We start from the raw sequence: 12,208 nt of genomic DNA on the forward strand, positions 1-12,208 counted from the left end.
GGGTCGGGATCGAACTCATGAATTCCTGCATACCAGGCGAGGTAGTTAATATCTCCTAGCCACCGTGACACCCACAGCCGTTACCCCACGGAAGCTCCATCGTGCCTTGCCCGTATTAATAGGTGCTCGCTAACAGCACTTGCTGTCAGAGGTGTGGACTCGAGTCATGTGACTTGGACTCGAGTCAGACTCGAGTCATGAATTTGATGACTTGCGACTCGACTTGGACTTGCATAACAATGACTTTGTCCCACCTATGAGATGTGGACTCGAGTCATGTGACTTGGACTCGAGTCAGACTCGAGTCATGAATTTGATGACTTGCGACTCGACTTGGACTTGCATAACAATGACTTTGTCCCACCTCTGCTTGCTGTTACACTTTGTAAGGTTTTCACGGGAGGTGATCTTTGTGCATCGGATTGTTTTTTCCCGATAAAATAATTTTTTTGAGTGAATGATGTGAATATTGTTGAAAAATGTATGAAACAGAATCCCAAATTTCATATTGTATCGTTTTATTACACAAACTGGCGAAATATGTTATATTGATGGAAAAAGACTGGTAAAATAAATTATATTGTGTTTGCTATATACAATAGTGTACACAGTCAAAATGCAAGTGACCAGGAATGAGTATGCTGATTTACAGTTAGTGGTTTTACAATATTACTAAAACAAATATTCAGGCTATGAAATAGAGTGGCGAGGCATTTTCCTGTTGAATGACAATGCTGTCTGCTCTACGATTTACCAACCACACGCCACAAAACTGCATAACACGAAAACAGGAGGTCCTATATATATAGTTTTCTTCATAGTAATAACTTACAGCCATTCGTAAATCCACTGCTGGATGAAGGCCTCCCCACTCCATATCGGTAATGGGCATCCTTCAATTCTCGTTGGTGGAGGGGGTGGCCTGAACCAGTTTGACACTGATGATAAGACGTGGCCAGGAATCGAACTCGAGTCGCCAGGTTCATGCCAAGCTGTCCGAACCAGTGTGCCAACGCTCCCAATTTGGCTTGGGCCACTTCGATAATAATCCATTCATAATTATCCATTCATAGGTAATGAATAAAACACAGAACAGACATCACCTCACAGTCGGATAGCTGCCCCACCACTGCAAATGGAACAGAACACTTTGTCATTAACGTCACAGATTATATACCCTTATTGTGTTTTACACTCGTGAAAATGTCAAGTTTTTTTAAAATGAAATTTCGATTCTGAAATGTTTCCCACAGTACCGCTGAATATGATTGCAGATTCGGAATTTTTTTTTTCTATCGGTGAATGTAAACCCAGGAAGGCGAAGGTTTGCAAGAAAACAGCCATCAAGAAATTTACAACTTTTTTTACCGTTCAATTGCTCCCCTGCTTGCAGCCCACAGATGCCATTCACGAGCGTCAGGTTGTGGTCTGCCGCACGGCTCGAAAAAAAAATAACCTTCCCTAAGTAGGCTCATTTACACGTCAACATGATTATGGATTTTCAGTAAAAAAAACACCAATTTTAATTCAAATAAATGACGTTTTTATTTGAATAACTTTTGGCCATCAAGTGTTCTGTCAGCGTCTTTCCCCACGAATTTGCCGGCTTGACGACCAATCGGCGATTGGAGAGAGGCGTTGCCAAGGCTTCTGCGCAGAGTTTTTCCGGTCGCACGGCGTCTTGTTGGGCACGAGCCGGGGAGCGTCCGACTCGAGTTTCTTAGGAAGCTCCCAGCACGTAGAGCAAAGAAAAAACCATCCGACACATCGTGCAAAAACGTGACGCGGTACAACCCCAAAACACATCGGGGAGCACAACCACGAAAACCTTCGGTGGCTGCACGGTCTCTCTGCACACACGGAACGGTGCATGTGGCTTGTCCGACCAATGGGGGGGACGATCAACTCGGTGACGGTAAAGCCGACGAGAGGCCTGGGATGGATTCGGGTAACTATGTCCCAGGACAACAGAGCAGAGAATACACCGCCCCCCCCCGCCCTCTCATCCTCCCCCTTACGTACACACAGACACACGCGCACACACAAAACCCCCAACCCTCGCTTCTGGCACACACTCCCATACGCAGTTCGTATTGTTCATATTACAACGATAATATGAATAAACAGTTACATTGTTCTTCATTAAAAAAAATTTGTAAGACAAAATTGTCGTGGGCCCCTCTAGAGGGTTTTGGCCATATAAAATTGTCCCATTTCAGCCTCCTTCCCCAAATCCGACCCTGACCAGGAGTCGGCAACACTGATGTTTGGTTTGAGATTCGCACCGAATATCGGCAAACATCGGCTTTCTCTTGGCAACTGCCTCGCCAGTGGAACATCAAACCTGCGCCTGCCCCGGTTGATTGGCTGCAAGTTTAGTTTATATTTTAAGAGAGAATGTGGGTCAATTTCTAGGAATCTGCAGCTGTTCTCCTGTCGAGGACTGGAAATGGAGAGCGGTGGACATCGGTCCGTGGGGCTTCAGTGGCAGCCGCACGCGCGCACGACCATGTTGCGGTATTTCTTGAGGATGACGTTGGAGCTGTCGTCAAAATAGAGCACGGAGATGGCGTTGAGTTTGGTCGGCGAGCAGCAAGGTTTGGGCACGAATTCGGGGTTCATCAGGTGCACCTGCACACAGACACAGACGAAGACAAAGATTCCCCCCCCGTATAGCCGATCAACAGACTGTAGGGGCAAGTGCCGTTTGGGTCAAGGGTGGCACAATCGGGTTTAATCGTCTTTTTATATTAAACGCGATCATCTGAGAGTGGGAGAAATCCGTTTTAATTGGTTCTAATTGCAGAACCGCACTTCGCCAACTTCTCAACGATGGGCTTCATCCATTCCAAGCTAAGGAACTCACTGGCGTCCACGATTGTGGAGGAGAAGCTCGTGTTCATCACGACCAACCTGCCCGCCGCATTCTACGACTACCCCGTGCCCGACGGCCCCGAGTACGATGATAGCAGCACCGACGATGAAGCAGCCTAAGCCTTGGATCAGAGTTTCGTATTCATTAAACCAGGTTTTAATTCCCCGAAATCGGGTTTAATTGTTTTTTCCACCCATGGTTAGCGAGCAGCACCTATGAAGGCCGGGCACGGCACACGAAGGGGTCGGTGGCCAGCACCACTCCCCGCAAACGTTGTCTCGCCAGTGGCGATGTTCACACACCGCACCGGCCGAGTCGAACTAGGGGAAGCCCCAGGAACGGTTCCGTTAATCGTCACGGGTGTTGTTGGCCGTGAGCGGGAATCTAACTCGGGTCGCCGGGTTAGTAAGTGCTGCAGGATGTCGGTGAGAGAGCGCACGCGTGTGAACACAGAGGGCACGCTACGCTCGCGTACCAGCGTCTGCACGATGGCGTGGTTGGTGGCGTTCATGTGGGCGTTGAGCGGGAAGGAGCACTCCCCGTCGCAGTAGAACGCCGCGTAGCCCTCGGGCGCGATGATCCAGTCCTGTGGGGACAAGCGCGTCACATGGGCTGGTGCACAAGAGGCCGGAGGGGTGAGCAGCCGTGATCAGAAGCTAAAGGACGAGGGTCGTCCTGCTCAGGCGAGGGAAGGGCAGTGCTTGGCTCTAGGCCTTGAGCCGGCGGTGAATATTCCACATTGCTACGATGGGGGTCCGTTTTTCCTCGGAGGCTATAGCATGCAGAATTCATTGTTATGGAATTGCTGTCCCAAAAAAACGATGCAATTTGTAATTCATTATTTATTAGGCTTTTGGGTGCAAATCCGCACGCATGTATACATGCGTTTAATGTATAATCTCGTGAGAAGCCATTGACACGCAAGTCCCATTTACAATGGAGACCCGGGATGCGAATTTACGGTAAAAAAAAAACATCTCCTCGTGGAAAAACCCTGCGGCATCTCACATCTCAAGTCAACTCCTGATTATCCCTGGGCAGATTTTAAGGGGCCACGGATGAACCGTGCTTATGGAAATAATTCAAGGAGAACATCTATACGAGCCCTCTGGTTTAATTGTCTGCTGCTCGTTAGTTGTGAGTCGGTGACTAACTTAGATACACTTTGCATTCTCTGTGTTCTTGTTTCATCTGGGCCACTCCACCCTGCTTCCTTGAACACAAACATCGAGCATTGGCTGTATTGGCAGTTCACGAGCATTGATTTAAGCGAGCTCACTCTGCTGATGATACATCGTATGTCGAAACTGGTCCAGAGTTTTGCTTGTCTTGAATCAATGCTGCTGAAATGATGACACTCCTAGCAGCTCGTGTGGCTGACGGCTTGTGTAAGAAGTCACAACTGTCAACACCTAGTACACTCACCACTAGTACACTCACCACTAGTACACTCACCACTAGTACACTCACCACTAGTACACTCACCACTAGTACACTCACCACTACATACCTATCAACCCCTAGTACACTCACCACTAGTACACTCACCACTAGCACACTCACCACTAGGACACTCACCACTAGTACACTCACCACTACATACCTATCAACCCCTAGTACACTCACCACTAGCACACTCACCATTAGTACACTCACCACTAGTACACTCACCACTAGTACACTCACCACTAGTACACTCACTCACCACTAGTACACTCACCACTAGTACACTCACCACTAGGACACTCACCACTAGTACACTCACCACTAGTACACTCACCACTAGTACACTCACCACTACATACCTATCAACCCCTAGTACACTCACCACTAGTACACTCACCACTAGCACACTCACCACTAGGACACTCACCACTAGTACACTCACCACTAGTACACTCACCACTACATACCTATCAACCCCTAGTACACTCACCACTAGCACACTCACCATTAGTACACTCACCACTAGTACACTCACCACTAGTACACTCACCACTAGTACACTCACCACTAGTACACTCACTCACCACTAGTACACTCACCACTAGTACACTCACCACTAGTACACTCACCACTAGTACACTCACCACTAGAACACTCACCACTAGGACACTCACCACTAGTACACTCACCACTAGTACACTCACCACTAGCACACTCACCACTAGTACACTCACCACTAGGACACTCACCACTAGGACACTCACCACTAGCACACTCACCACTAGTACACTCACCACTAGTACACTCATCACTAGCACACTCACCACTACATACCTATCAACCCCTAGTACACTCACCACTAGTACACTCACCACTAGTACACTCACCACTAGGACACTCACCACTAGTACACTCACCACTAGCACACTCACCACTAGCACACTCACCACTAGTACACTCACCACTAGGACACTCACCACTAGTACACTCACCACTAGTACACTCACCACTACATACCTATCAACCCCTAGTACACTCATCCCTAGGACACTAACCACTAGTACACTCACCACTAGGACACTCACCACTAGTACACTCACCACTAGCACACTCACCACTAGGACACTCACCACTAGGACACTCACCACTAGGACACTCACCACTAGCACACTCACCACTAGGACACTCACCACTAGTACACTCACCACTAGCACACTCACCACTAGCACACTCACCACTAGCACACTCACCACTAGGACACTCACCACTAGCACACTCACCACTAGGACACTCACCACTAGCACACTCACCACTAGCACACTCACCACTAGCACACTCACCCCTAGTACACTCACCACTAGTACACTCACCACTAGGACACTCACCACTAGCACACTCACCACTAGTACACTCACCACTAGCACACTCACCACTAGGACACTCACCACTAGTACACTCACCACTAGCACACTCACCACTAGGACACTCACCACTAGGACACTCACCACTAGGACACTCACCACTAGTACACTCACCACTACATACCTATCAACCCCGAGTACACTCACCACTAGTACACTCACCATTAGTACACTCACCACTAGTACACTCACCACTAGGACACTCACCACTAGGACACTCACCACTAGTACACTCACCACTAGGACACTCACCACTAGCACACTCACCACTAGGACACTCACCACTAGCACACTCACCACTAGTACACTCACCACTAGTACACTCACCACTAGCACACTCACCACTACTACACTCACCACTAGCACACTCACCACTAGTACACTCACCACTAGCACACTCACCACTAGGACACTCACCACTAGTACACTCACCACTACATACCTATCAACCCCGAGTACACTCACCACTAGCACACTCACCACTAGTACACTCACCACTAGTACACTCACCACTACATACCTATCAACCCCGAGTACACTCACCACTAGTACACTCACCACTAGTACACTCACCACTACATACCTATCAACCCCTAGTACACTCACCACTAGTACACTCACCACTAGTACACTCACCACTAGCACACTCACCAGTAGGACACTCACCACTACTACACTCACCACTAGTACACTCACCACTAGCACACTCACCACTAGCACACTCACCACTAGTACACTCACCACTAGCACACTCACCACTACTACACTCACCACTAGCACACTCACCACTAGTACACTCACCACTAGCACACTCACCACTAGGACACTCACCACTAGTACACTCACCACTACATACCTATCAACCCCGAGTACACTCACCACTAGCACACTCACCACTAGTACACTCACCACTAGTACACTCACCACTACATACCTATCAACCCCGAGTACACTCACCACTAGTACACTCACCACTAGTACACTCACCACTACATACCTATCAACCCCTAGTACACTCACCACTAGTACACTCACCACTAGTACACTCACCACTACATACCTATCAACCCCGAGTACACTCACCACTAGTACACTCACCACTAGTACACTCACCACTAGTACACTCACCACTACATACCTATCAACCCCGAGTACACTCACCACTAGTACACTCACCACTAGCACACTCACCACTAGTACACTCACCACTAGTACACTCACCACTACATACCTATCAACCCCGAGTACACTCACCACTAGTACACTCACCACTAGTACACTCACCACTACGTACCTATCAACCCCGAGTACACTCACCACTAGTACACTCACCACTAGCACACTCACCACTAGTACACTCACCACTAGTACACTCACCACTAGTACACTCACCACTACATACCTATCAACCCCGAGTACACTCACCACTAGTACACTCACCACTAGTACACTCACCACTACGTACCTATCAACCCCGAGTACACTCACCACTAGTACACTCACCACTAGCACACTCACCACTAGTACACTCACCACTAGTACACTCACCACTAGTACACTCACCACTACATACCTATCAACCCCGAGTACACTCACCACTAGTACACTCACCACTAGTACACTCACCACTACGTACCTGTCAACCCCTTATCAGTGCCCTACCTTATTACAAACCATTTCAGACCTTATTGGTCACCCCGTGCCCTTATAAATCTCATCGTTCATCCTACAAAGTCCCATCACAAGGGAGAAACACAAACAGATATATTGTTTTTGTTTGCCTGTATTGTATCGGCTGTACGCCGTGTGGACCTGAAAACTCAATTTCCCTGTACAAGAATACGGGGTAAACCGTGTGGGTTGACACGGTATGACAATTATACAACGGCTGATGGATATATGAAGACGACACATTGCTTATTTACTTTGTGTTTTATAATTCACTGAAAACTCACGATTACGTCCACAAACAGCTGGGGGCGCATGTGGACCTAAAGTATGCCGCAACAAAAGACAAAGATCCCCTGTATAGCCTTAACAGACTATTGGGCAAGTGCCGGCACGGCACACGAGTGGATGGGTGGCCAGCACCACGCCCGGCCGCCTTTGTCTCCCCAGTGGCGATGTTTAAACACCGCACCAGGTGCTCATTTGAGGCCGAGTCGAACTAGGGGAGGCACAGAACCGTTTCGGGTCATCGTCACCGCTGTTGGCCATGAGCGGGAATCGAACTCGGGTCGCCAGGTTCTTGGCACAGCGCGCTAACCGCTACACAAGCGCTCCCCCACGTGACGCAGCACCTAGGGCGACCGACACATGCGGTAGACAGGGTGCGCTAACACGTATGTAGTATGTACGTATGTTGAACTTCTTTCACACCGTACGTAGCCAACTGTGCTAATCAGGTCGCCGGATTCGTAGCGCAGCGCCCCAACCGTTGCGCCAAATGCTCGCGCCCACTTGCATGTTATAAGACACTTGAGTGGAAACTCATCCAAAAGCCATTTCTCTTTCATTCTCTCGGTGCCTTTGTGTGCCGACCCGCAGCGCGGGGACGGGGGGGGGTCCCAACAGTACGAACCGCCAAGAGCCAAACAACTGGTGCGCGCGAGGACCCGCAAAACGAACGCTTCAATAATGCAAAGAGCAATAACAACAACAACACACAAACAACAGCAGCGGCGACGGGGAAAAATAAAAAAACGGGGAGCATGCCAACCTGCCAGCCGAGGTCGCGGAAGCTGACGTAGAGTTCGTGCTTCTTGCAGGCCTGGCGCGCGTCACTGGAGCCGTACTCTGCCACACACACAGACACAGGACAAAGATTCCCCCGTGTAGCCTCAACAGACCGTTGGGGCAAGTGCCGCCAGCGAGTAGATGAACCCATGAAGGACGGCACTGTGACGCACGAGGGGTGTGGGGTGACCAACACCACACCCCCCTTTGTCGATCCCAGTGGCGATGTTGACTACGGACCGGACCAGGTACTCAATTGAGGCCGAGTCGACCTAGGGGAGGCCCAACACCGTTTTAGATAATCGTCATTGGTGTTGGTGGCAGCGAGCGGGAATCGAACTCGGGCGACCGGGTTCGTAGCGCATCGCGCTAACCCGCTGCGCCACCGCTCCCCATGCACAGCCACACAACCGCAGGAAAGCGCAGTGAGGGCCTCGCACGGCGTCGTTGGCTATCGCTTGAGCTAAAATAAACGTTTTGTTTTGCCAGGTAAGGGCCACTGAGCTGTGAATCTATTTTTTTAGAAGTGGATCGGCCACAAATGATAGCTCCACCAAGTGGCTCATCGTGTGGAAATGCATAGCGGCCAAAGACTCGTGACGTTGATTCTAAAATGTGGAGAGAAATTCCACACAACCACGGGGAGAGAGAGAGACACGCAAACTCCAAATATGGCGCCAGGGTCGGGATCGAACCCACGACCTCCTGTACATCAGGCGAGGTCGTTAACATCTCCGAGCCACCGTGGGCGCGCACCTCTCCATGTTTGTTCATGAACCTCCAGCTGTTGTTCCCGTTTCATTGGCTACTGAAACAAGTTTGAGTCCGAGATACTAAAGTTACGTAAACTCCCGTAACATATAACCCACACCACACATTATCTTCTCCCACATCGACATCAATCGCTGAAAGAAATGTCACCGCACGCAGGAGCGCCAGATTAACTCACGATTAAAGGAATTCAAAAGTAGACGTACATTAGCCGGGGGGGGGGGGGGGGTAAATCCGCAGGCAAGCACACACGTGCACACACACACCCCGACTGGCTCGCCCTTCCACAAGTCCAGACATTCCTCCACCATTCTTCCACCTGTCCACTAGGCATGAACTGTACCCAGACATGAAGGCAGCTATCCTTTAAACAATCGCCATCCCCCCTGCCCGCCCGCCCTGAATGTACCGCTTGCGTTCCCCAATCCTCCCAACACCCACCCGCTGTTTACCAAGAACCTGTCCAACTCCTTCTGCGAAGATCCAACACATCCTGACGCCTTTTGCACACAGCAGCAGCAGCAGCCGCCGCCGGGGGGAGGAGCCGGCATTCCCTCGCCGCCTCCGGCTTCGTCCGAGCGTGGGCCACAGAGAGCCCCAAGGGGCCGTCGCGGCGCAACGGGCAACGCGTTCTTGACGTCGCCCGCTGCACGCGACACGCCACCCCCGCGCACGCAGGGACGTGGGGGCTGGGCGGGGGGGGGGGCTGCAGCCCGGTGGTGGTGGTGGTGGGGGCCTTGGATCTGAAAGAGGAGCTCACCTGGCATGTTGGCGAGCCGCGCCGCGTCCTGGCTCTGCTGCCCGCCGTTCTTGTTCTTGTTCTGGTTGCGCCGCTTGCCCGTGGCGGCGCGGGCCACACGCACGTGGACCTCGTTCTCCTTGAAGAAGGCGACGGTGAAGGGCTGCTTGTTCTGGGGGCCCATGCGCCCCACCAGCCCCGCCAGCGAGGGGTTAATGCTCTGCCCTGGGATGAAAGACGGCACGGGCACACGGGCACACGCACGCACGCACGCAGACGGTCCAACGTTCAAGGCCTGCGCTAGCGATGGAATTGGCCGCTGCTCAACACGGACGGGCCACGGATGGAATCGTGGCATTGCAGAGACCATGACGGGTGGCGTCAGCTTTGGGGAAGTCTTCCTCTCACGGTGGACAGACTGTGGCGTCTGACGACGATGATTATGATGATGATCACGATAAGTTAGCATAGAGCGTCGGTGGGTTACCTACGGTCCGCGACTTTCCCTTCACGAAGCCCACCGCTTCAAAACAGCCTGGAAAACCGCGTTAGTTTGTCACTGCAGGCATCTCGGCCACGGTAATTGCGATCCAGAAGGGGAATGCGTTTGACCTGCCAACACCGCGCTCGGTTACTTCTGTCGCCGCAAGGTCCTCTTGCGGCAACGGAAGTGGCCAAGTTGCGTGTGCTCGTGTGTGTGTGGTGTTCACATTCTTGGTCTTGGCAACATGTCACAAAAAGAGGCGAGCGCTCCCAGCTCGCTGTTTGCGCCGCCTCATCGGTACCTTGCTACACGTGCCCCGAAAAAGTTAAAATTTTAATTTATACAGTGTCTCGGTGTGGCTGCAGTTTAAGGCACTGCACAGAAAGCAGCGGTTTCAGTATGTTTGCTTTAGTGTTTAGCGCAATGTCAGTTTTGTTGCCAGATAAAAGGGTAAAAAACTAATTATCATATTTTGTACTGGCAAATGAGGTTCCAACTGATGGCTGATCAAGTTGAAATATTTCATTCTCAGAGCTTAAAGACCTGAATTATGTAAAAAAAAAACACATATTTAACGTGTTCGTTTTGCGTGTGGTGCATTGGTGACCGGGACCATCAACCCGCACCTCCGATTTCCCGCACCTCGGATGAGCGCGGTTGGGCTACGTGCGGTGTGCGAAAGAAGTTCAATATACGTCCGTATAACTCGCTACATGCGAGGATGCGGCGTGGTTGAAACACAGATTCTAACCCAAGAATTCTGCGGTCGCCAGAATGCGAAATTACCCGCCCTGAGCCACCTGGCCACTTCAAAGCATTACTTACAGCGACGGGCGGGCGGTGAGGAGTGTCTTCCAGTCTGTGCTTACGCAATGCGTACACACCACGGCCACTAACGTTACAATCCACGTTTTACTTGAAGAAAGCCTCCGGCAACGCACACCGTGACGTTTTACAGCTCACTCGATATACCCATTGGGCGGATTACCCGGATCGCGGATTAACCGTGCTCATCCATTCGTGCCTTTTAAGCATTCGCCGGTCTAGTAATGAGCTTGCTCCTCACTCATCGGGGGTTCAGTGACTCAGTGCACACGTGACCGCAAACACGTCGCATGGCCCCTTCTTGAGGAGCAATGAAAACAGATGACACCAGTGTGTGTCTTCACACTCCCATTCTACGTAGGCAAACGATACACAGTTTACACGCGTTTTGCATGATCTGCGTTTCTATCCAGGTCACTCCCACCCCCATCATCATCATCATTTATACCGCAGCTCCCATGCTGCACACCCAGAGGCACCGCGACACAGAGGTGTTTGAGATAATCACAGCACAGCGTTCCAAGAACAGTAAAGACACAATACGTGATAAATGAGCATGAACAAATATGGAAAGCAAACATTTTGCTTGAGATTACTGAATTTCCCCCCCCCCTCTTCGTTAACCCAGACAACCAGGAGTGTGTGCATTTGTATAAATCCGTGTCATTGCGGTTGAAATTGACGATTCACGTGGCACAAGTACAACTCTTATTATATTTCGATTTAAAGCTTTCGTGACTACAAGGATTCATATTCTTAGGTTTTTTCAGTAGGTAAAAAATTTAAATTAATAAAAGTAAAATAAAAATAAAATAAAAATCACAGCACGATAGCTGTATCAAGTGAGATACTTGATACAGCTGTCGTGCTGTGACGGTTCCACCTGAAGACGGAAGCTTGTGTTGCCTCCG

At 50.4% G+C, this 12,208-nt stretch overlaps 1 protein-coding gene across 1 annotated transcript in view; it reads right to left on the reverse strand.

Moving 5' to 3' along the window:
* Positions 1-501: 501 nt before the first annotated feature.
* Positions 502-12,208, reverse strand: part of LOC144717925 (bone morphogenetic protein 7-like) — a 48,116-nt gene continuing 36,409 nt past the window's right edge. The window contains exons 4-7 of the mRNA XM_078593735.1: positions 10,010-10,213; positions 8,462-8,538; positions 3,351-3,461; positions 502-2,631 (exon numbers count right to left, since the gene is read on the reverse strand). Coding sequence (XP_078449861.1) covers positions 2,482-2,631; positions 3,351-3,461; positions 8,462-8,538; positions 10,010-10,213 — 542 coding nt within the window. The 3' untranslated portion in view covers positions 502-2,481. The remainder of the gene's footprint in view (positions 2,632-3,350; positions 3,462-8,461; positions 8,539-10,009; positions 10,214-12,208) is intronic.

This window comes from Lampetra planeri, chromosome 4, assembly GCF_965212315.1.
Source record: "Lampetra planeri chromosome 4, kcLamPlan1.2.h2, whole genome shotgun sequence".
NCBI lineage: Eukaryota > Metazoa > Chordata > Hyperoartia > Petromyzontiformes > Petromyzontidae > Lampetra > Lampetra planeri.